The sequence below is a fragment of the Alternaria ethzedia genome (assembly GCF_023757985.1).
Source record: "Alternaria ethzedia strain BMP 0044 chromosome Unknown scaffold_5, whole genome shotgun sequence".
Taxonomy (NCBI): Eukaryota; Fungi; Ascomycota; class Dothideomycetes; order Pleosporales; family Pleosporaceae; genus Alternaria; species Alternaria ethzedia.
In genome coordinates this window covers 99,689-116,949 of record NW_026056198.1, presented here as the reverse complement: position 1 = coordinate 116,949, position 17,261 = coordinate 99,689, and the positions used below count along the sequence as shown (strand labels likewise).

Here is a 17,261-nt window from a genome sequence, read left to right as displayed (position 1 = left end):
GCCCATCGCTCGATGCGGCTGCAGAGCTGCGACATGGTTTTTTGTTCCGCTCTGGATGAGATCACTCGCATCGTCACTCGCATCCCTCGCGTTGCGTAGGAGTACGCGTCGCGTCGGCCTCGCGCCGGTGCTGACTGTGTTGGTGCCTACCTGAGGCTGTGCTGCTGAGCTGTACATACACATACCACCACGTCCGTGGTTCCCAGAGCCTCCGGTTCCTCCGCAGTCCGCAGTTCGCTGTCCGCACTCCGGGCGCCGAAACCACCCGTCTTCTACCGCCCATCGAGCATCGAGGTACCATCACCACGCCAGCCCCGTCTCCTCATCTACAACCACCCCAATGCGGCAGTTTCGCCAATAACCCGTCGAAAGTAGCTCTTGACTGCGGACATTGCGACCGCAACCCTCGCAGCCTGTTGCTGCCCATCGTCGATGTCAAAGCGGGCCGTACCGTTGGCTGGCGGTCTAGATCATGGCCATGAACCCTCCTTGGGCCTGGGGGAACCACGCAACCTAATACATGCTCTCAGAGCCCTGCGTCGCCGACACTGAAACGTTGCTGTTGCAAACTCTACTATACCTGTCTCGCCTATACCACTTCCTCCCTGCCACGACCTCCACAGCTGCCAATCTTCACACGAATAACATGCTCAACAGATGAATAGTCGCCAGGCATATACGCCCTCTGTTTCAACGCCCTACAATCACGCTGCTGCGCCGTTGGCTCCGTCCACAAGCGCTTATGTTGCACTCGGAAATCTCCACCACCCCAGAATGCAAATGTGCACCTGCATACAGCACTTGTGGCACGATCATCGACCCAGGTAACAATAGCCCCTGGTAGACAAAACCGCTGCGCGGATACTTCCACTACATTCCACAGAGGTACCAGCCCTGCATTGCCCTGTTGCAGACAAAGTCCTGGTGGGCAACGGTCTAGACCCTCTGGCCCTAGCTGAACGGCGCCCGAACAATCGACGTCTAGGCCTCGTTGCACCCCATGACTGGATAGTCGCCACTTCGATCGCAGGCCAAAGAGGTGGAGGGGCAAATGAAGTTGTTTCTTTTGCAAGATCGAGACTGCCAAACTTGGTGAAGCCTGATCCTCCAAAAGCAATGTGGTCTCTGAGTTTTGTCTAGCCCTGCAGTACCGTGGCTCTGCATGGTCCCAGCAGCCAGTTATACGACCCGGAGCTCGGCCGTCAACATAGTCAGCTGAGGATCCTTCCGGAGCTTCCAGTCACCATAGTACGGCTCGAAACCCAACGGAGTTCGCGACGTGTACCAAATCAAGCAGGGCCACGTCTGGAACGAGTGCAGTTCAACACCTCCAGTGAAGAGATGGCATGCACAAAGCCTGGCAAACAAAGCAATATGATCTTTCGAGTCCTGTCTGCCCGGCGGTGCACGACAGCTTCTAGGCTCCCAATTCAGCTTGCCTTGTTCTGCTCTACTGTGACAAATGCTGATTGCCCCCTGAAGACGCACAAATCAAGCTTCTCTGAATACAAAATTGTTGGCGATCTACAGGTTTAAGCAGAGAAAGTTACATGGGGCCGTGGTTCCGCTCATCACCAGTGGTTGCGCTGCGACTTCGAATAGGACCTAGTACTCTGAATCGGCTCAGTACGTATCGCCCACGTTTGATACCGAACCATAATCATGCGAGGAATCGGGTGCAGCGCCAGCGCCTTGTGGTGGCTTCGGACATGTTGATAATGGGAAATAGTCTTCATGCAAGCAAGCTCGGTTTTGGGTGCACCATGCCTAAGAAGAAGCGTGTGGGTACACACTAGTATCTTGATACGAGATCTTGTGGAGGTCTTCAGGAATGTACCTAGACACATGTCAAGAAATCCAGTGTCTCTAATCCATAGGTCCTTCCAGCCTGAACCAGCCGTGAGTCTAGAGCGTAAGAAAGAGGGATCTGATAACCAATTCTAGAGCATTCGATCTTGCATCCTCAACTAGTTTAGATGGGGGGTAGATACATCGTCAACATCGTGGGGTAATCTTGGAACTGATCCAGCGCTGCAAGGGACACATGCACGTGATAGAGCCCAATGCGGGCTAGCTTGTGATGTTTTCCTGATGGTCCAGACGGCGCGTCATTGGTCAGTCCGACGGCGACGGTCATGTGCAGATTGCGAGAATACATAACTCTTGTGGATATTGTTCCTTCTTCTAGTCAAATTCCCTATGCTACTATGTCCTGTTATCTGCCTTTCAATCACGACGCAAAACGACCCAGGCCGAACGAAATGATAGCTGCACGATTGGCTCAAAATGCACGTCGGTATCGAGGCCCGATCGTCCATGAGGTGACACCATAGGCAGCCGTTGCCGCCATTTTTTTGCCTTGTTCTACTATCTTTTTTTCTCGATCGTCGTACCGTTGCCCAAACGCTGCCCACGTCACTATCGTGGCAATCGTCACCGGCCCGCCGCCGTCGAACGAAACAACGGCACATAGCTAGGTGCCCCACCTGTCCGAACCCCTCCATCGCGCGCCGACAAACTTCAACTCACCAACCCAACACATACATCAACACCATGGGCAAGCCTCCGAACCTATACGCTTTCCAGAGCGCTGCTGAGCTCGCCCCGAGCCTGCGCACCTACGTGCTCGACGCCCAAAACGCTGCGCTCGAGCGCCACCAAGTTTTCCGCGTCGCCGTGTCTGGCGGCTCCCTGCCCAAGACGCTTGCGCAAGCGCTTCTCAAGGAGACCAATGGCGAAGGAAAGGTGCAATTCGACAAGTGGGAAATATTCTATGCCGACGAGCGCGCGGTGCCTCTCGATCACGAAGACAGCAACCATCGACTCGTCAAGGAGGAGCTTCTCGACAAGATACCGTCTGAGTTGGGCACACCCAAGGTCTACCCCATCGACGTCAAGTACCTCGATGACGTACAAGAACTGGCCGACCAGTACGAGAAGACGCTCGTCAGTGTGTTTGCAGCACGCGACAGCGTAAAGTTGCCACTCTTCGACCTGCTTCTGCTTGGATGTGGACCGGACGGACACACCTGCAGTTTGTTCCCCGGTTCTGAGCTATTGCGCGAAACCGAAGCATGGGTACTCTCCATCTCCGACTCTCCCAAGCCTCCCCCGAAGCGCATCACCATCTCCCTTCCCGTCGCACAACATGGACTCAAGATCGCCTTCGTCGCGACTGGCGGAGGAAAGAAGGACATCATGCGCCAAATCTTCGATTCGGACGAGGGTCAGCAGCTGCCTTGTGGTTTGGTGAACCACAAGGGCGGAGACCGCGTTAGCTGGTTTGTTGACTACGCTGCTATCGAGGGTGTTTCTTTCCCAGCGCGCCGTGGTAGCCTGTGAGAACAGGGAACGGAATAGCTGTGCTTTCGTAGGGATGGACGTACGCGCCATTTCACGAAGTATGCATTGGTCGCTCACTCGGCTTAGATACAATAGATAACGAACTCTGACGATATTCCCTTTCCATTCTTTGCTACTGGATATGCTCTTGCCATAGCTAGGGTTCTAGCCATATGTGGTGCTAGCGCTGTGGCCCGCGCTCATTGGATGTCAACAACCGATGTTTCGTGTGTTTGTGCATACCCGGCAACATCAGACCGAGCTATCAACACGTTCACGATAGCGCCGCGACCTGTATCGAAGATGAACTCCAAGCCGCGCTCACAGATAGGCAGAATCGGCCATGCGCCCCCACGGGCTCGGGTAAGCCATGCGCCGTCCCGTAGTAGACAATACCTAACAGGTTCCAGAACGCTGCACCAGTCGCGCCGACCGGTGACGACAAGGACACAACAAGACATGGCACAAGTGGCATTGCGCGCCCTGCCTCTAGTAGATTACCGTCAATTCAGGGCGATTCGGAGAATCGTCGCAGCTTACTGTGGGTGATATCTGAGCGTGTGAGGGATCTGGCTAAGACTAATCTTCTTCCTATCTAGTCCCCAGCCCGGCCAGCATAGATACAATACCCGGTCAAGTATATTACCTGAAGTATCTGACAGAGACGCTGGATCGGAAGATGCGGGGGATGACTTGAATGGGACGCAAGATCAGCCAGACACAGCGTCACCAACGCAATGCGTTCAGGTTCCGGGTGCAGTACCAGGGCGACTTCGACCAAAATCCACATATCAGACGGGCACCCCATCATCTCAGCGCACGGAAAGTGCTGAAAAGACAAGTGCTCCCCGGACGATGCTGCCTCCAGCTTCAGTCAGCAAGCCTGCAGAGCCGCAAGTACGAGGGCTTGCCCGATCGCAGTCTTTACGGAAGCCAGGTGCTACGTCGCACTCAGCTCAGGCATCAGGCCCTCCTGGTCATGCCAGGACCCAGTCGACCAGTACCATATCAGCCCCTAGACGTGATGTTGCTAGATCGAACACGATCTCCGAGCGACCAAAGTCTCTACTATTGGCACCAACGCGTACCTCGAGGACTAACAACACATCTGGCGATACCTTATCTGGTCCAACGCGGACGTCGCTACGGAATGCAGGGCTCAGCCGCTCTGCTAGTACGAAAGCCAGGCCAGAAGCATCCAGTGGCCTGCCGAGCACTGGTACGGTGCGCAGGGCCGAAGAGCCCGTTGGCACTCAGTCAAAACGTAAAGACGTCGTGTCAGAAGAGCCGAAGAAGGCTAATCGACCAGCATTCAGCACGCTTCAACAGCACTTCACACCACGTAAGGTTGGGAAAGCTCCCACTGCCACATTTATCAACCCTGCACCTCAAACAGTGTTGCAATCGCTTTCTCCAGAGGCGATCAGTTTGCAATCTGAACTGCTTCAACTTCATCTTCTGCATCAATCGTCGGCGGAGACATATAGATGCTGGGAAATCAGTGCGAAGCGTAAGATGCGCACGAAGTTCGAAGAGGTTGCTAGCCTTTACCAAGTCATGTTAGACAGCGAACGCACAGCACAAGAACAGAAGAACTTGCAGTCCCTGCTGGAATGGAGTGCTAGCGGCTCATCTGCAGGCCTGGTTGAGTACATCCAGGTCCTTTCGGAGCCCCTCCACAAACTGCCGTCGCTGGTCGAATCGGGTGGTCGACTACAGCGTCTGGTGAAAGAGTTTGAGCATTGGTCGTCCTGGGTCCAGGAGATTCGGTCCGCCCGCCAAGGTCCGCATGGAGCCAAGGCGGCTCTTGGGACAATTGAAGGCCTTGGGGATTCATGGAAGGCCGAAAATGCTGCGTTGATCAGGAAGTTAACAGCATTTGCACGCGACCTGGACAGGCTGGCTTTGCCAACACCCGGATCAAGCATTGCATGTATAGTCGAAGCATGTAAAGCCATTCTACACGGCATCTTGGATGAGTTGCAGACGATGCAGAAGATTGAGACTGAAGTGGTGTCACGCGAGAAAGACTGGGTTGAGGATCGTCTTCGACTGATTGCCCGGGATGTCGGGACACAGTTTGTGGATACTGACGGGCAGAGTGCAGCTTGGCGCATGTGAAAACGTGAAAGCTGATGCAAAGACTCAGAGGTACGGTGTTGATGGTAACAGGATGGGAAGAGATTAGGAAAATATCGTGGTAATACAGAAGCGTTCCTTCCAGGGCGCTTGTAGCACATGTGCGACGAGTTCCGCATTCGGGAAGGTTGCGATCACCTTGCCCCAATTCTATTACTTGCATCTCAATACGGTGTTTCGTGTTACCGCAAGCGCATGCCGGTCAGGCCACAAGTCATGTCTTCAGTCTAGATTCGGCAGATGTCGTAACAGAGAGCTTCAAAGATCCCGTGCTGACCGACGACGCTAGTTTCGGATGATTTCCCGCTCATCATTACCGATAACGATCTTTCCGTCTTACTCAGCCGTCATCCTTCCACAAGCTCCTCCTATCGTTGGCTATGGATGCATCCGGCAAGCACGTCGTCGAGATTCCCTGATACTTTGTTCGCGCGAACCGGCATGTTGACCCCGGTGAGGTCTCCTCACAGTACTGCATCGAATCGCGCCTCTCGTGCCTATGGCGTTGATAATAGCTCTTTCACGGGCATCTTGGCCTACGACTTGGCTCTCGCTTGTCCAGGCTACTGAGTGCAGGTATGCTTCGGTGCAGCAATGGCGCTGACTGACTCTGGTATCACCGAGGGTGCGATACGCACGTATTTGCATACTACAATGCCGGCCTTCGGCCTCTCTGTAACGGCCCCTATGAATGACCCACCGGATGCATTACGCCTGGTTGTCTGAATATTCCCATATTAGGAGCCATGCCACCGAACACGAGCTCCGACCTTTAAGCAAGACTCCGACTGCACGGCACTCACATGCGGCACCGATGGCGCTCTTACACTCCAGCTCTTGCATGCCATGATATCGACTATCTTACAGTTGAACATATATTTCGAAAGATCTTATATCGACACTGTTCCTAAGGCGTTATGCCTGTTCTGATGGTGGAGGCCAACTTCTGTGTCCGGTTTCTAGGTTTAAGTCCCACCTGTGCAGTGTCGTACGGACATGGAACGACGACAGGAAGATACCAACACCTTTGAAGTGCGGTCCAAGCGCCCCGGCCCGACTGTCACAGCCTCCATCAATCAGCGTCATTATTCTCGTTCCCGCCACGAGCCGGCTACTATACTCACGGCGGTTACATCCCGGATCAACGAACGTTTCTACTGTGCCCCAATTCATTCCAAATCATCTCAGTAGGGCCCAAAGTTTCGGATTCTACAGCTGCCGTCGTTGAAAACAGTAGCATAACTCTACGTACCTACAAAGTTTCAGGTCTTCGTTTCTCTTTCATATCTATCGGTGTGTATATCATACGGTAGCTCTATCATGTGGTGCAGATGTGGAAGCCTGGCCATGTATGTGTATACCAGCGCGTTAAGCGGGAGCGTGTTGACCGACATGTAGCCGGCGCATGAGACTTTCATCTTATTGGTGTGCCAATTTGCACCTTCCAAAAAGGCTACCATAGCTGACTCTATTACACAAGATCCGCCAATATGTTACCGTAGTACTGGCTGGGCCTGTCTCCTGCAAAGCAGCTTGGTCATCCATCCGGGTCATGGGCCTGAGCAAGCGCACGCAGTAGGGATGGTTATTTATGCTTGCCGAGCTGCCAGGGCCAAGTATTCTGCAGCTTGCATGTATCAATGCGCAAAATTGCCACGGGCTTGGAAGTTTTGACCAATAGAGACAGAAGGTTGACGCGTACAAAGCACGATCTAGTCCATTCAGTGAGTTGCTCTAACTTCCCCTATTGCCGCTCGATTAGCACCTGGCCTTACCATGCTTGGGAACAACTCTCATACGCTGAAATAGCCGCCTGTACACAATATTGCCAGCAGTGAAGAGCTATTGTAATGGGTGCTTCGTTCGCAGCATGAGCATGATTTCTGGTTACAAGGGCACATGAAGCAAGGCTCGTCGCGTCGCCCGCGGTCCTCGTCGCCGTTTCTCAAAACTTCCAAGATGAGAAGAGCTCAAGATTACTCCGATGACGGCGAGGATCGGACGCCTCCACAGAGACAGGAGTCAAATCCCGGTGTTTCTGGCAGCTTCAGTCGTCCCAAATCCGCATCATTCGCAGGTAACCCTTCACCGGACATTACGCCAGCTTTCGACTCGATGAACGCCCCAATACGGGCTCAACAACGTCCACACTCGATAATCCTACCTTCGCCTTCTTCCTTCAACTTTCACATCTCCCAAAGCCTGCCTTCAATATCACCACCAGCGATGCCGCAAACATTAGGACCAAGTCCGAGCTTACACGACCTCCAACAGCAAATCAGCCTCAAAACTTCGGAATTGCGTACCCTACAGCGCGAATACGGTACTCTGCTCCAGAGCCTCGAAAGACAAAAGACGACATGCGCCACGCTCGAAAGAAAGCTCGAAATCAACGACGGAGAGGTCATCCATCTCATGGATGAGAAGGACAGGCTGTCAGCACAAGTTTCGACAATGGAAGGTCAAATGGAAGAGCTACAGCAGAGTAGGGATGAGGCTCGGCAGCAGCTCATCGCTAATGGCGCACAATATATGCAAATCATGGACATGGCAAACCGGCTCCAGGCACAAAGCACCGAAGAAAAGAGGGCATGGGAAGCTGAGAAAGCCGGGCTCGAGCAACGCATACGTTTACTGGAAGAAGCTATGGTAGCTGGAACTGAGACGTCGGTGTCAATATCAGACAAGGAACAACAACCTGGCATCACTCCAGATCCATCGCCCGTCGACTTTACACACAATACCAACATTTCGGTCTCCTCCCAGAGAGAGACTATTATCGTCCTCCGTGCTGAGATCAGTCGTCTTCGCGCTAGAACCCAGGCACTTGAAGCGGCTGTGCAGACTATGCGGAGCGAAAGTCTCTCTATCCAGGAAGCAGCAAGGCAGATACTGGAGTCCAGTAGGAAGATGGACGAGACTTCAATCGGAGTAGAAGGTGGTCAAAGATGATACAATACAAATTGCGCAGCACAAATCACTCTCCCCACAAAAGTTTATTCGCCAACAGCTTCGCACTATTGTTTGGGTCTCGTATTGGAAGGAAATTAGGCTTAAGGGACGGATCATAAGGTTTTCATGTTACTCTGCTATCTATACCCTATCATAGTGTTCTATGTAGACCGAAATGTGGACACTCCTGTAGAAGTATGTGTCTCAAGCGCAATGGAAGATTAGAAAGGTGCTGATTTCTGTACACCGCTCTGTGTGAGAAGAACATACACGCTCAGTAGTCCCAGTTACACCTACATCCTGCGGCTTTCTCTGTGATTAGTACCGATGGAGGATGAGATGAACGCACTGTGAGTTTGGGGTGTTTCTCTAGCGACATCGCGGTGTCTGGCTCAATTCGCACGCTGACCGATAACTGGACAACACTCTAGCTGTATCCATCATCACCCCATCTTTACTAAGCTTTATTACCTTTTCTATCTAGGTGGTCTTCACTTGCATGTAAAGAAGCTTGACTAGGTACTGTGTAATGTGCTCAACCCTGCAAGCCAACGACATGCCACGCATTGCTTGATTGCCTCACCATCGCCCGTGGTACACATGCTTTGCGTTTTTGGATGGCGGTATGCCTGCTGTGTTGGTGAGGAGAGTAGAAAAGGCCTAGATTCTGATTGTTAGATTGCGTTAGTCCATTTGCCTGCACTTGTACAGGGCCAAGGTTCAAGGGTTGGCAGGGTCCCGGAATGATGTGGAAGCCCGTATTGACCGTTTCGTGCTGACGATCACCGCCACCACTTCGTAATACCTTTGCTTGTTTCGAATAGAATGTGTTGACTTCGATGGCTAGTGGAGCGTGTGGTAGCTTATGGGAATCTTCCTGTCACTGAACTCAGCCGTTTCTTCTTCAATAGAAGGCTAGCTTTATGGACTGGTGACTGTAATGCGGAAAGACGGGGGCTAGATCGGGGGTGCCAACTCCATCTCGTCGGCGATCTCGTATCTGCGTTCCGGTTTCTGCGAGATGCTAAGACATGGCGTTGGATTGCTAAGCTTTACGTTATGGTCACTTTATGAAGCGCCTATAGGAGGAGAGTGACTATATACTGGAGGCTTCCAAGGCGTTGGGGTTATTAGATTAGACTACACAACCGTTCTGAATTTACTCTTCCTTCAATCTGCGATGGCTACTGGGCACAGAGTCCCATATGTATACCATCCACTAGCAGAGCTTTATCGGACGCCTATTGCCAAACAGTTCCATAGTCGTTCTTCGTGGGTATCGGTCATCATCCGCACTTATCCCTGTGTGGCTTCCTTTTGTCTCCGGGCTTCGTCCTCCTCAGGCGTTCGAGTGATGAGTTGCAGCGCGTGTATACCGCCTTCTTGTGCTAACTCGTCCTTCATCAAGGAGTTGATCATGCGATGCCGTGCGAGCTGCATTTTGCCTTGGAAGGCTGGCGAAGTGATGAAAACACTGCGAGCGTCAGGAACTTAAGTCACGTAGTTGAGAAGATTGCAGGTCGATGAATACCGGAAGTGTGTCTCTCTGCTGGTGACTCCTTGCATAGCTTTGTGGTGGGCATGCTTATTCGAATCGTTGAAGATCTCGAGTGAGGTCGGCTTCAAGGCTTCTGTGATCTACAGAAACTTTAGATGCGATGCTGGATACGCAGTTGAGGCATGTCAACCAAAGTGCATAACTACCTTCGTCCTCAGAGCATCTTCCATTGGTGTCATGGATTGAGCCATGGCTGACATGAAACGCTTTCCAGCGAGCGCGATATTTGGAAGGAACATTCACAACAGTGCTTCCTAGTCGGGTAGGGTGTCAAGTAGGACCAATGAGAATACTGGATCGCAGTGGTGGAAGTATTGGGTTGCGTCGGCCCTAGAATTCGTGCCGAGGCAAGCGCCAAGACGAAATCGGAAGGCGTCGCGTCATGGTTCCGAAAGTTTGAAGCGCAGTCAGACGAGCCATTGAGGCCATGAGACTGCCAGAGCATGCTTGGAAAGAAGATGGTGACATGTAGAATGGCGTCTTGATTACCGTACTTTTATAATTAAATGTCAACTTTTGCGCTCCTGTCTGGAGACGGCAGTAACGGTATCGCTCCGACGCGGCTCTAAACACAGCATATCTCGCACCGATCTGCCGTACTCCGAAGCCTCGAAACCTGCATCAATTGCGCTGATCCGGGACATCTCCCTGCCGCAATGTGGGCGCGTAATCTTTTCGCTCGCACCCTGACACGACACAAAATATCTCTGCCGGCATACAACAGCCATTCGCCCTTCTATACCGTGAGAATGGCATCCACGCTGCCCCGCCTCCCCGTCTTCGAAGCCATCAAGAAGCATGATGCGCAAAGCACGGCCGTCGTCCACTCTCTTTCCGGGCGGTCCTTCACGTACGGCGAGCTTGTGAACGATGTCGCTGCTGCAAAGGACAAGCTGCAACGGAACTGCGGCGGGCAGAGCGCTGAGGGCCAACGGATATCCTTTCTGGTAGAAAACGGATACGACTATGTAGGTGCGCGTTCCTCTACGCCTCGTTTACAATAGCGAAGAACAGCTGAATCTGACGCATGCACAGTAACCCTCTTGTCCATCCTCGCCGCACATGCAATCGCCGTACCGCTATCGCCGACCTTCCCGGCACACGAGCTGCGATACATCATCGACCAGAGCGAGTCTCTGATGCTTCTCTCGTCGGAGAAGTTCCAGAGTCAAGCCGACGATGTGCTGAAGGAGGGAATGGAGACGCAGCCCATCAACTACAAACAGGACAAGATTATGATGGGCAAGACGGACGACTACGTCACGCTGGAGGAGCCCACCAGCGACAAGGGAGGCATGATGCTATACACATCGGGCACTACAAACCGACCCAAGGGTGTTTTGTTGCCTCAAGACGTGCTAACGGCACAGTCGCGATCGCTGCTGGAGGCGTGGAAATACAGTAAAGAAGATGTGTTATTACACGTTCTGCCTTTACACCACATCCACGGCACCGTCAACGCATTGCTTACGCCTCTCTTCGCCGGCAGCACCATCGAGTTCCAGTTCCCCTTCAATGCTGCCGCTGTATGGGACCGACTGGCAGCTCCCTTCCTACCGAGTCCCGATCCAGCCAAGAAGCCCATTACCTTCCTTACCGTCGTCCCAACCATATACACGCGCCTACTCGCATCGCATCCTACCCTCTCGTCCGAACTTCAAGCCGCGACCAAGACCGCGCTTCACCCATCGAATATGCGCCTCAACATCTCAGGGTCCGCTGCCCTTCCTACACCGGTGAAGTCATCGTGGACGGAGCTCAGCGGGGGCAACGTGCTGCTCGAGCGATATGGCATGACTGAGGTGGGTATGGCACTTTCCTGCGGATTGGATTTCGCAGACCGCGTAGATGGCTCGGTAGGCTGGCCGCTTCCATCAGTACAGGCGCGTTTAGCAGACATTGAGACCGGGGAAATCATAGAAGAGGGCAAAGAAATTGATCCCGAGACACAACGCGAACGCCAGGGCGAGATCCAACTGCGCGGCCCTACAATATTTAGAGAATACTGGAAGAATCCCGAAGCTACCTCGAAAGAGTTTACAGACGATGCAGATGGGCAAGGGAAATGGTTCAAGACAGGCGATGTCGCTGTTCGAAGGAATGTCAAGGGAGCAGGCGAGAGCGACCAAGCATGGGCTAAGGGGCCTCTCTACTTCATCCACGGGCGCAAATCAGCCGATATCATAAAGACCGGTGGCGAGAAGGTTTCTGCCCTCGAGATCGAACGCGAGATGCTTTCCCTCCCTCAAGTCGACGAAGTTGCCGTTGTCGGTCTACCATCAGAAGCCTGGGGTCAAAAGGTCGCTGCCGTAGTGGTACTGTCCGAACAGGGGAAGACAGCAGGTAAGGGAGGCAAAGCATGGTCTGCGTTGGACATGAGGAGGGCGCTCAAGGAGATGCTCGCAAACTACAAGATCCCTCAAGAGATGAAGGTCGTGGATACTATCCCAAGGAACGCAATGGGCAAGATCAACAAGAAGCAGCTTGTCAAGCAAATCTGGGGCGAAGCATTGGAGGGGACCAAGGAGAATGGTGCTATACAGGTACCCAGTGGAAGTGTGTAGTAATGTGTAGATAGTAATAGTGTAACATCTCCAATCATAGGCAAACATTGTTTCGACAAGAACAGGGCCATGATCCATAGATTAGACGACTTTTACAGCCTTAGAAACCCCTCACCTTGATCACTATACTCCGCAAGATGAGCACAACAACGCCAAGATGGCAAAGCCACACCCGTCATACTGTAAACGCTTCATTCCCCGGGTATGCATATACCCTTTCCCCGCCTACCGGAAAGCAATCATCGTAACTTGCATGAGCGCAGCGTCAAAGGATCCCAAAAGCGCCTCTGACCTCAGCCCAGAAAGGAGGCTTGGGGTGGAGATGCTTGTACATCGTGGCCTCACGCCACGCCAAGGTAAGCCACAACTGCCATGCCGTGACGTGTGCCATGCCTCCTAGTAGCAAGCCGTTGGCGCCTGCAGCGGAGGAATCGACCGATGGATCAAGGCAAGTAGGTTTATTGGAAGATCTGCAATGCGGGAGATGATTGTGATGTAGATTCCGGCTGTGCGAAGAGTGCAGGTCGTAATGTGGGAAGGAATTGGGGTACAGGGAAGAAGGATCTGGAGAAGGAACACGCGAGTATGGATTAGACGGCAATGCATTGCATCGCGACATGGTGTTCAGACTATTCAATAGTGGGTATTCGAAATGGTATTAAAAAGAATACATGTTCGTCACGGGCGATACACGTGATTTACGCGTATCTGATCCCATGCGGTGGTCATCAACTTCGGCGCATTCAATGCTGATCCATGATAACATATTCCCGCGTTATCATCCCCATGCATCAAACATCGACTCGTGGGTATGATAGTGCATTCTATGCACTGCCTTATGCGGTGTGGCCAGCATCGGCACGGGCAGCCGAGTTGTCGACCTTGTTGCGACGCTCGCGGCCCTTCTCAGACCAGGGGAAGTGAGCAACGGGAATGACGAAGAAGCTGTAGAAGATTAGTACGGATTGAGACGATGGTAATGGCACTGAGTACTAACCTGTTCGAGCTGTCCGCGATACCAGCCAGGGCGTTGTACCAGGCGATGAAAGCAGCCATGAGACCAAAAGCACCACCAGCGACGATGCAGTCGCTTTGTGGTCCCGCAGCATCAGCGTTGAGGTAGCCAATTCCGAGGAGGAGGAAAGCCATGTCGAGAGTGAAGAAGAGCGAGAAGAAGGCTATGGTGGATCGGAGGGTGCAGATCAACAAGAGGAAGGTAAAGATGAACCAGCCCATGAGGAAGAGACCGAAAGAGTTGTAGAAGTCGCCCGATTCCAGGAGCGTCTCCTCAATCGCGAATCCACCCGGTGTAAGGATGATGGCGAAGGAGATCCAGAAACCTCCGTAGGATGAAAGAGCGGTCGCACCAAATGTGTTTCCGACAGCCATTTCCCTAGTATTCTGTTAGGACGCGCATGGACAAATTGACTGATAATACATACCACATGCCAGCCAACAGCTGTACGAGACCTCCATAACCGTACGCAGCAGCCACGACAATGTTTGGGTGACCAATGCCTCGGGTCTTGACGTTGATCAAAGACAGAACAAAGGTGGTGAGGGCGAAAGCCGACAGACCCAGAGGGGCTGGGTTGGCGAACTTGCGGTTCGGCGGCCTGTATAGACCAGGCTGGAATTCACCACCAAAAGCTGCGAGACGGAGATCTGGGTCGTTGGTAGCAACGTGGGCGAGAGGGTTGCCGCCATAGTCGTATGGTACCCTTTGCTTGGGCATTCCTGCACCGTTGACTGCCGCGTGATCGGTCGCGCTGGTGCCGTTGGTGTTCTTCTCGAAACTCGGGCCACGCTATCAAGACGGTTAGATTTGGTACATATGTTTGGCGCATTCGAGAAACATACCATGGTGTCGTTGTGCTCACGAGCGGTCGCCATGATGTCTACTATGGATGGCAGGTGCTTGACGTGTTCTGGTCCAGACTAACTCAAGACGGGTTCAACGGGGGGAGAGTCTGGGGAAGGAGAGGTCAAGCCGATTCTGGGGGAGCGGAGAGACTGATATATGTCCAGAACAGATCAGACCTCGCAGGGGAAGCATGGTCCATCTACGTGTGCCATGAGCCGTCGTCCCATACTGGTGCTAGTCCCGCGACTAAGGCTAGGTAATTAGAATTCCAAACAGGTGCTAAAGCGGACCACTCATGGCAGTTCCCCATAGACGCCTCTCCATGCCGGGTAAAAGGACAGCATGCGTCTCCACTGCGAATCAATCAACTGAGGGCACGGTGGACGGACGAACGACAATCAGTCGACCCCAAGCCACCATGCGCCGTGTGATCGGCGCCAAAGCTGCCTTAGCGAGGCCGGATGGACACCGACAATGAGGATGGCAGGTGGTGCGCCAACCGATCCAGCAGTATTCTGTCTTGCTCAGGCGGGCTCAGCTGCCGCGATGACGCGGAGAAACAAGATGCGCTGCTCGAATTCCCAAGTACAGATCGCCGACCAAGTCCCAAGCATTACATCATCGTCTCTTGTGACCATGACACATCAGCTTCCTTCGAGTGTTTTGATCGCGAACACGGCAGAAGGAGCCTGGGATTTCGAAACTTCGTATAGCACACAGACCGCTATCGATCTCTGCATGTTAGCGGTCTGACTGCATGTTTACCCTTGAGGAGGGCCCCCTGCGAGAAACGTGTGTGGGAGTGGAGCTCCAGTCAGTGCGCCAACGCTCAATTTGCTCGGAGTAGTTAAAACGCGAGGTCGGGCGTTCTGACATGTACGCGAGCCTCCCAGGTGCATTCTGCCCGTTGGACTGGGATGCCGGATATCGCGGGTGCGATATGGTGACACGATATATGAACGCAGCTCTTCCTTTGGCCTTTGCGCGGTTGTTGGATGATGCCTCAGTTGGCATTGCACTGCAAACAGGCACACGGCGTCCTGTTGGTGTAGAAGCAATTTACTGGGGCGTGCTTTGAAATTCAAGATCGTCAAAGGCCGCGGAGGAAACGGGATGATGGCCTTGTGCATGAGGTAAGGCGGCTAAGCTTTGTCCAAGAGCCTCGGCATAAGCCCCCGGCATCTTCCAATATCATGACATAACGAAACTCTAGCAAAGGCTGCAAAAACGCGCCGTCGTAACGGCTCGTGCAGTCGCCGAATGTTTGAACTGGAAGTGCGTTCTGGAGAAACGACGAACACAAAAAGTCTGTACATCAATTGTGGGATCGATAGTGCTAGCGTAGCGTGCTGCCGCCATGTCCTGGCCGTCCGGGGCTGCGTGGGGCCCCCTAGTGGAGCAGCAGCTCACCACCCATCCTAGAGGTGCGGTTGAGATGCAGGTTGGCTGTTGCACGTCCTCGGTCCAGCGGGAACACATGTCAAGTCATTTCCACCTGCACCCTGCCGTTCCGTGTCTGCTGTATCCGTGACAGGAGTGGTGTGTATGCTAGACGTGGCGGTTGATGCCGTCTCAGAGCTATGTGCTGTTCCGGGAAGGTACAAACCGATTGTCCTCGCAGTGCCTTCGTTGTCAAAGATAGCTGAGGTCGCGCGAGAGGATCGAAACAAAGATCCAACAACATCGATGTGTGAGGACTTCCACGACAACGGATCACTCCAGGCATCCATGTCAATTGCGCGAGACAGTGAGACGGCGCAATTGCGTGGCACTTTAGGCTAATGAAGCACTGTAAAGGTGCGTCTGTAATGTTTGTGGTGGCATTGCTTGGAGTGCTTCAAGAAAAAACTGAACAGGTCTAGAGCCTACATCAACGCCAGGTCACCTATCTTGTAGGTTCTCATATTGATGTAGCGGCGGGCCTGTTCGGGTTTTTTCTTGTTTGACTTTTGTCAATAACATGCCCCAGCAACGATCAGGCTCTGCTCTCATTGTGAAACCCGCATGTACTACAGACATGCATATTGTACAAGCTCTCTAGAATAGTAATCATTTTGCCTGATACATAGAGTGCGTTTTATTGCTTGTAATTTATGTTGGGTGTTCCGAGCTTCGCGACAATATTGATCTAGGTATACCGCCGTCGAGGCGCGTTGTGGTACCTGCATGAAACAAGCAAGCTCCTCGTGTATTGCACGAGACAAGAGAAAGGCCGGTCTTTCCTTAAGCCGCATCCACACGACAGACAGTTAACGAGTGCTGATATGTCATGCCTATGTTTGCCTGAGGTGATCGGCTACGGCTCCGCCGCACTGCCAGAAGGTTTCGGAGACGAGGAAGAAGGGTCCACCCAGATTGTGGAGAGACAAGATCTGGGGACTCCACTTCGACCCTGCGTAAGAGCGTGCCAGGAGTCAGGAGTCTGGGAAAGCGGAAAGACAGTCTGGTTACCCGCCAGTTACCGGGGAGCCAAGTGGTTTCCGCGGTCCTCCGGCACGCTGCTATCCATACAACGGCCGGGAGTTACGGGTGTCTTTTCGCCGATGAGTGACGAGTCTCAGTATCCATTCCCAGTAGCCATCAGGTGACTTGTCATGCGTGTGTGAAAGGGTAAATAAGTCCAATGCTGTTTGTCGTTGTTGCTTAGGTTTGGCTAAAGCAGCAGCGAGCCTTGGAGGCTCCAAGGCTGACCATGGTCATACACCTCAATCTGTCTGGCCAACGCCAACTTACCTATAACGTCCTTGTGGTTGCGAGGCAAATTTTGCGCCTCGAAGCACGGCTTCTGAGGTGGAAAAGACGAGAGGACGTCGCAACAAAGAGGACATGGGCAGAGAGGTGG

General features: G+C 53.0%; 5 protein-coding genes across 5 annotated transcripts; 3 read left to right on the top strand and 2 right to left on the bottom strand.

The window, feature by feature from the left end:
• Positions 1 to 2,553: 2,553 nt before the first annotated feature.
• J4E87_002770 (uncharacterized protein) lies at positions 2,554 to 3,342 on the top strand (the record flags this gene model as incomplete). The annotated part of the gene is made up of 1 exon (XM_049374404.1): positions 2,554 to 3,342. The coding sequence occupies one exon, from the start codon at positions 2,554 to 2,556 to the stop codon at positions 3,340 to 3,342; it is 789 nt and encodes a 262-aa protein (XP_049235395.1).
• Positions 3,343 to 7,440: 4,098 nt separating this feature from the next.
• J4E87_002769 (uncharacterized protein) lies at positions 7,441 to 8,433 on the top strand (the record flags this gene model as incomplete). The annotated part of the gene is made up of 1 exon (XM_049374403.1): positions 7,441 to 8,433. One exon carries the CDS (start codon positions 7,441 to 7,443, stop codon positions 8,431 to 8,433), a length of 993 nt encoding a protein of 330 aa, XP_049235394.1.
• Positions 8,434 to 9,729: 1,296 nt separating this feature from the next.
• J4E87_002768 (uncharacterized protein) lies at positions 9,730 to 10,182 on the bottom strand (the record flags this gene model as incomplete). Its single annotated transcript, XM_049374402.1, has 3 exons — positions 9,730 to 9,907; positions 9,965 to 10,071; positions 10,138 to 10,182. The coding sequence occupies 3 exons, from the start codon at positions 10,180 to 10,182 to the stop codon at positions 9,730 to 9,732; spliced, it is 330 nt and encodes a 109-aa protein (XP_049235393.1).
• A 558-nt stretch (positions 10,183 to 10,740) lies between these two features.
• On the top strand, positions 10,741 to 12,555 carry J4E87_002767 (uncharacterized protein; the record flags this gene model as incomplete). Its single annotated transcript, XM_049374401.1, has 2 exons — positions 10,741 to 10,963; positions 11,027 to 12,555. The coding sequence occupies 2 exons, from the start codon at positions 10,741 to 10,743 to the stop codon at positions 12,553 to 12,555; spliced, it is 1,752 nt and encodes a 583-aa protein (XP_049235392.1).
• An 836-nt stretch (positions 12,556 to 13,391) lies between these two features.
• J4E87_002766 (uncharacterized protein) lies at positions 13,392 to 14,448 on the bottom strand (the record flags this gene model as incomplete). The annotated part of the gene is made up of 4 exons (XM_049374400.1): positions 13,392 to 13,500; positions 13,553 to 13,948; positions 13,998 to 14,362; positions 14,416 to 14,448. 4 exons carry the CDS (start codon positions 14,446 to 14,448, stop codon positions 13,392 to 13,394), a joined length of 903 nt encoding a protein of 300 aa, XP_049235391.1.
• Between the last annotated feature and the right edge of the window lie 2,813 nt (positions 14,449 to 17,261).